This window comes from Sipha flava, unplaced genomic scaffold (assembly GCF_003268045.1).
Source record: "Sipha flava isolate LNK unplaced genomic scaffold, YSA_version1 286_pilon_pilon, whole genome shotgun sequence".
Classification (NCBI taxonomy): domain Eukaryota; kingdom Metazoa; phylum Arthropoda; class Insecta; order Hemiptera; family Aphididae; genus Sipha; species Sipha flava.
This window is the reverse complement of record NW_020272954.1, coordinates 12,850-20,083: the sequence shown is the minus strand read 5'-3', so window position 1 is coordinate 20,083 and position 7,234 is coordinate 12,850. Positions and strand designations below refer to the sequence as shown.

At 27.3% G+C, this 7,234-nt stretch overlaps 1 protein-coding gene across 1 annotated transcript; it reads right to left on the bottom strand.

Annotated features, from left to right (window-relative positions):
- Positions 1-701: 701 nt before the first annotated feature.
- Positions 702-6,197, bottom strand: LOC112685674 (zinc finger MYM-type protein 1-like). The gene is made up of 5 exons (XM_025557611.1): positions 5,932-6,197; positions 4,393-4,512; positions 2,481-3,327; positions 1,559-2,418; positions 702-1,464 (listed from the first exon to the last, which is right to left on the bottom strand). Exons 1-5 carry the CDS (start codon positions 6,119-6,121, stop codon positions 737-739), a joined length of 2,745 nt encoding a protein of 914 aa, XP_025413396.1. The 5' UTR covers positions 6,122-6,197; the 3' UTR covers positions 702-736.
- Between the last annotated feature and the right edge of the window lie 1,037 nt (positions 6,198-7,234).

The following is a 7,234-nucleotide window of genomic DNA, read 5'->3' as shown; positions in this document are numbered from 1 at the left end:
CCCTTTCTATGTCATAACCTGCTAAACATACCTCGCCAAACGAAATATTATTTTTAATTAAAAAATTAAAATATGGGAAATCACCTGGTTACGACATAATTACCAAAAAAATTCTGAAAAATCTTCTTAGCAAACCCATTCTACTAATTACTTTTATCTTCAACGCTATGTTAAGACTATCATATTTTCCGTTAATATGGAAGTTGTCAACTGTAATACTTATACCAAAACCAAATAAACCAAAAACTCTAGCCATCTCCTACAGGCCGATAAGCTTACTTCCATCTCTATCTAAACTGTTCGAAAAAATAATACTCAAAAGAATCAGGCATATTATGCAAACTCATAAAATTATCCCAAACTCTCAATTTGACTTTAGAGCAGTGGCGCCGAAGTACAAAATTACATGTATGGCATTGACCTCCGACCACCACCCACCCACCCCCACCACAACACACACAATCACATAACCCACTTAATAAATTTGAAACCTATCAAACAATTTTCCACCCACTTTTATTTTTGATAAACTCTCTTATATTTTCCAACTAATTCGTATGTAAATATTAACATAAATATAAAATATAATTATATTTAATTACCTGCTAATTGCTATGATACCTACTACAAAATACAAACAAAATTTCAAAACGCAACCTTTTATATTATATTATATACAATATTAATAATAATTATGTCCTTTCGTAACAATATTATTATAAGTATTAAATATTTATTAATAAATCAAACATTTAGTTAGAACACTACTTTTAGCTGCAAATAACAAAATTACATTTTCATTATTAATAAATATATCTTGCTCACATGATATTTTCATTAAACTATCGAGACGATCTTGTGACATAGTTGTTCTTAACTTTGTTTTTATAAGTTTTAATTTAGAAAACGTTCGCTCTACGCTACAGCTTGTTACAGGTAATGTGATAGATAATTTTAAAACTAAATATAAATTTGGAAAAATATTAGCTAATTTAGCCAAACAAAATAGTTTAAATAATTCCCTCGTACTTGCTATGTTATGATAAACAACTTTTGCAGAATCTTCTTCCGCACTATCATAACTATATGCGTTTAACTCTAGTGAATCTTCATAATCTTCAACTATTAAATTGTTGTTAAGATACTTAGGAAGTAAAATACTGTTTTCTATTTCAGTAAAATTTTTACAAAATTCAATATATTCTGTCAATAATGAGTTTTTATCGATTTGTGAGTACATGATACACAAAGCGTCAAAGGCATCACAAGGTACAATGTGTGGATTATTTTGAACTTCTCGAATACGTCTAAATGAAAGAAGGGATAAGTCTTTTAGAGGTCCTATATTGGTGCTTTCAAAACGTCCACTTAACTCTGCTAAAAGAATATCCATTATGACATTGTATGTATCAATTCTAAATTTTTTCATGGGACATGATATAATTTCATCCTGACAATGTTCACCTGAAATTAATATTACATTTTGAAATTAAGAACAATCATACTTTCTTAATAAATTTTATTAATAATTGATATTTATTATGAAAATTATATACACCTGATTTTCTTGGAACACGTTTGGGTCGACTAGATACAAGAGGTAAAAAGTCAACAATACTATTTTCAGCAAACTCATCAGTCCTTTTTAGTAATCTTTTAAACGAATCATCATTTCTAAGTTCTTTGATTTGATGAATCACATTATTTAAAATATTTGTGGCCATAAGCATATCCATATCTTGGGACTGCAATTGGCGGGTGACAGGTTCAAGTATTTGAAATATAGTTTTGAATAATAATGCTGTTAGAAGAAAACGTTGGGATGTAAGATATGATATCAAACCACTACAACTCGCACCAACTACTACATCAGCAGATCCTTCAGAATCTTTAATTTTATTTAATGTTTTTAAAACTGCATTGTGGAATTTTAAAACTACATGTAATGCTGCCGCATGAGAACTCCAACGTGTTGTACTTACTCTCTTAACAGCATGCAATGGATTATTTTTACCTTCCATATTACCACATTCAATTTGAATTTCTCTGAAAATCGCTGCTCTTTTTTTTGAACACCAAAGAAAAATATAGAGAGTTTCTAAATTGCCAAATAAATCAACTGCGTTGGAGTTGCATGATACTGCTTGTTTTACTACCAAAGCCAAACGATGGGAGTGACACCACACAAATAATGCTTGTGGGCTTTCTTCTTTAATATGAGCTTGGAGGCCATTATAGTTACCACGCATGTTACTAGCTCCATCATATGACTGACCAACCAGCTCTTCTTTCCAATTCAAATTTTCAGCTTCCATTACATTTACAAAAATGTCATATAATTTTTTTCCAGATGTAATAGGTGATTCCTTTACTGCTAATAGTCTTTCATGAACCTCACCAGTCACTTCATCAGCATATCTAAAAAACATATTAATATAACATAACAAAACATATTAGTTAAAATAATTGTATTTATTTACCGTATAATAAATGATATTTGTTCATTACGAGATGCATCAAATGTAGTATCAATCGATATGCTAAACATTCTTACAGTTTTAATAAATGATCGTATTTGAAATGAAATATCTTCGGCAATAGCTTCAATCAACTGATTTTGTCTTTGCCATGAAATAAAAGATGTTTCACGTTTTCCATTTTGTTGAATACAGTTTATGTGTTCCGCTAATGGTTCGGAATTTTTAGACATTAACATAACCAAGTCCTTAAAATTACCTCGAGAATTTGAAGACCAATCCTCATAATGCCCACGAAATGCCAGGTTATGACGTCCCATGTATATTACAATGTCTATAAGATCTAATAAAACTTGTCTATTCATTGCTATCTGAGTTTTTCTATTATTTTCAATTGAAGGCAAAATTGGCACATTGTTTTGACGTAATTTACATTTTAAAGATGATGTTACATGATCTGGAGTTAATTCATGTCTTTGAATAGCAAATGAACAATTTTTCCATTTATTAAACCCTTCTTTGGTCCAAGATTTTTCTAAATTACTATGCAAATTGGTTCCAAAAAGCATGCAATGAATACAAAATATTTTATTTCTGCTTAATGAATAAGACAACCAATCACGATGGCATTTTGATTTATCAGACAAAATTCTGTAATAATGTTTATCATTAAAACTTCTTTTTGTCTTTTCATTGTTAATTTCATAAGGAAATATTTTATTAGGTAAATCATCTTGTAACGGTTGACAAGGACCAAATTTTAAGATGTAATCTTTAATTTCCGGTGACAAAATAGACATTTTAGCAAAAATTGCTGGATCATTTTTAATTATATCCATATCCATATCATCTAAAATAAAAGTTGACAGTTCAAAAATTATGCTAAGTAAATAGACTCATGGTAACATATAAATTTTATTTAGAACTTTTTTATTCTAATGAACTATCAAATAAAATTAAGTATCAATATTAAGAACACAATACACATATTATAATGATTAACCTATTATAAAACTGATAATAAACATGTCGATTATGTTTGCAATAAGTCATTTATGAAATTAGGTCTTTTAAAGCCCATATGTATATGTTTCTACGATAGCTCAGCATCAAAAACTATATTTCTCATTAGTTAGATCTCAAATAAAATATGCTACATTAATATGGTTAGGTTATGGCACACTGACAATATTAGACAATATACATGCCTTTCCTTACTTCAAAATAATTTTTTATGATATCTGTCATATAATTGTAATATGAAAAGAACCCCTCAGTCAGGAATTAGGATATAATACAATTGGTAATTTATTTAAAATTGATTCTTTAAAAAACATAAAATAGCATTAAATTTAAGATTCTTAATCAAATTATTGCATAAGATGACTTATTGTGTAGAACTTCTTGAAGAATTAAAATTTAAGGTAAATACAATCAACTCCAGAAATAAACCTAAATTTTATCTGTCAAATTTTAAAACTAAATATTTGTCACATAGCCCTGCTAAAATTTTAATGTCTGCAGGTTACAATGTATTACATTTTGATTTGTTTCCATAGATACCTACTACTTCTGATAAACATTTTTTTTTTTTTTTTTTTTTTAGTGTTATTTAAATAATACTTACTAAATTAATTATTAGTTTTAATTTAATTGTATTTTCTTATCTTATTATTATAAATTATTATACCTATGTTTTTTCTTTTAGCTAAATAGATATGTTAGGTACCCCCTACATAATATTTGTTATGCCTTTAAAAAAATGGAAAAAACATATTATTTCGCTGTTCGTACATCACTATTACTTTATCTTATAGATTATTATTTTTATTATTATAGGCAAAGGTACAAAAAACTAAATATTCAAAATATATAAATAGGTACATAAAAAATGACAAATAATTTAAGTACATACCTTTATTTTGCAAACATGAGCTTATCTCAGTATCTTTTTGAATTTCACATTCAACCAAAGATTCTTTATTAACTGGAGTACTTTGGTCTTTATTTAAATCATTGTTCACATCAAAAATAGCTAAAAATATGTATTAAATTAAAGCTAGTTCTAGTTGTATATTCAATAAGGATATTAATCATCAAACGATTATGAGTTATATAGGTACATATTCACAATTAAGTATATAAATACTTAAAAAAAAAGTTGTTTAATATGGATAGGCACATACCTTTATTTTGCAATCATGAGTTTATCTCAAGACTAGTTGTATATTCAATAAGGTAATTGATTATCAAAAAACTATGTGAGCATGTAATATGTACAAATTATCATTTGTTAATGTATAAGTAGGTACAAAAATGTAAGTACATAAAATAAAATCATATATAAAATCAATCATCAGAAAAATCTTTTTTAACTAATATATTTTTTTTTACACATATAAGCATTTTTTTACTTTTCTATACTCCAAATTAACAGTAGTGGGATAAATTAATGTAATTATCAGGACTAGGATTTGTATGAAATAAAAAAATTGTAAAATATGCAAAAATATAGATTTAAATTTTTATAAGATAAATACAAAAATATAGTTATAAAAAAAAAAAAAAATATTTATTGAATTACATCAGTGGTTGGTTGTTTGTCTTAATATAATATAATAGAGAAATAAAATAAAATAATTCAAAATAAAATTTATGTTTGATAAAAAAAATCAAGTTTTATACTTTTGTTGTATGCCAGATCGGGTAAACTCGGTAGAGTCCGTTGGCATTACAGTAACGTTTTTTAAGTTCGCACTTTAGAAAAAAAACACCACGAGGAAATTCTCAATTCAACAATTTTATTAAAAGTATTTATTTTATCGAGTCGCTGAAAATTATAATATAGAAAGAACGATTTTACAATTGCTTGGTTGTTACACGAATGTCAGCATTTGTCCCCACATATTAACATATACATACTTAACAATATTAATAATAATAATAAGTATAATAATAATATACTATAATATGCTGTGGTGCACATAACACTTTTATCAGCGGGGCTAGAATTAAATACGAAATATACTATAATACATTCATTTTTTGCATTCATATAATTGAAATATGCAATAATATTAATTTTATTCAATATATGCAATAATATCCATTTTATCTAAAATATGCAAAAACATGCAAAATAAAAACACACCATTTATCTCATCATGAGGTGATTCGTGGACATTATTGACAAAATCAATATTCAGAAGTCGCATAAGAAATCATGCTGTTGCATACATATCCTAACCCTGGTAATAACTAATAGAACATAGCCACATAGGTAGGTTATAGTACAATAAGTTGGTAGTACAGAACTTATAAGTAAAAACTAATCATATTAAATATTATAATTAAGATCAGTATAAATTATTTAAAATAATGCATATTTATAATATATCTGTATTTTTATTTTAAAACAAAATAAAACATTTAAATAAATTAAGTAGATACTTACTATTTTTTACAGCAGTAATTTGGTGAATCAATTTGCTTTTTTTATTCTTGTTTCCAGAAAAAAACGATTTTATATCATGCGAGTTTCTTTTAAATTTTCGTACTTTACATGAGTTAATATGTCTATTCCAATTGTTATCGTTCATTGATGAACTTAATTTCCCGCAATCACATTTACAAACAGAACTCATAGTTTTTGGTATTAAATAAATTACTTTATAAGGTTGATTTGTACTTAATATTCTTAGACAATTATAATTTTTAACTTTAAATAGTAGTGGTTAAAAATTAAAAATTCTTAAAAGTTAAATAATAAAACCAATTAAATAATATAAATATATGTCACAGTCTTTTTGAATTATAGCTGGCTTATTAGTTATTACACTAAACTGAAGGTACAGTTGATTTTCAATGATAGTGTATCATAATTTATAGGAATTTTTAGCTATTTATAAACACTATAATGGACTAAATGTTGCATTTTTGATAACATAATAGACGCTAATAATGTAATATACGTATGTTAGTGGAGTGGGTGGTCGCCAGTCGGCAAATGTCTATTTTGGTTGATGGTTTTTATTTTTATTTTTGTTCTATCCAAAATGCGCCATTAGTTGTTACTGTTCTTACTAATCAGTAATGATCGTATTATTATGAACTATTTGGTGTTAATTGATCAACGAAATAATGTATATGTAATACCAAATACTCGCAGTGGGCAATACTACTTAATAATTTGTGATCCTATTTCTATTAATTGTCATCATTTTATTTTCCCCTGGACCCACCCCCCCTCAAATGTTTATATATATGGCAGCTGCCATACATAAACATGGACTTCGGCGCCACTGCTTTAGAGCAAAACATTCCACTGTCCATCAAATTTACAGGCTGACAGACAAAATACATATATATATATATAAATATATATATACATGTATCATCTGCCTTTGAAATGAAGCAATTTTGTCATGGGGTTTTCTTGGACGTAACGTAAGCTTGACTGAGTGTAGCATGAAGGCCTACTATATAAACTCAAAAATTTTTTACCTGCACCATATTATCTAATTATTCGCTCATATCTCGAAAACCGCTATTACAAAATCCGATATGGAATCTCATACTCATCACACTTTTACATTAAAGCTGGTGTACCTCAATGCTGCGACCTCCCTCCTTGTCTGTTTAATATTTATACGGCCGACATACCAGTTACAACAAACACTACCATGGCTACTTATGCAGACGACACCGCAATACTATGTTAGTAATGACCCTGACGAAACATCTGTCTACAAATACAC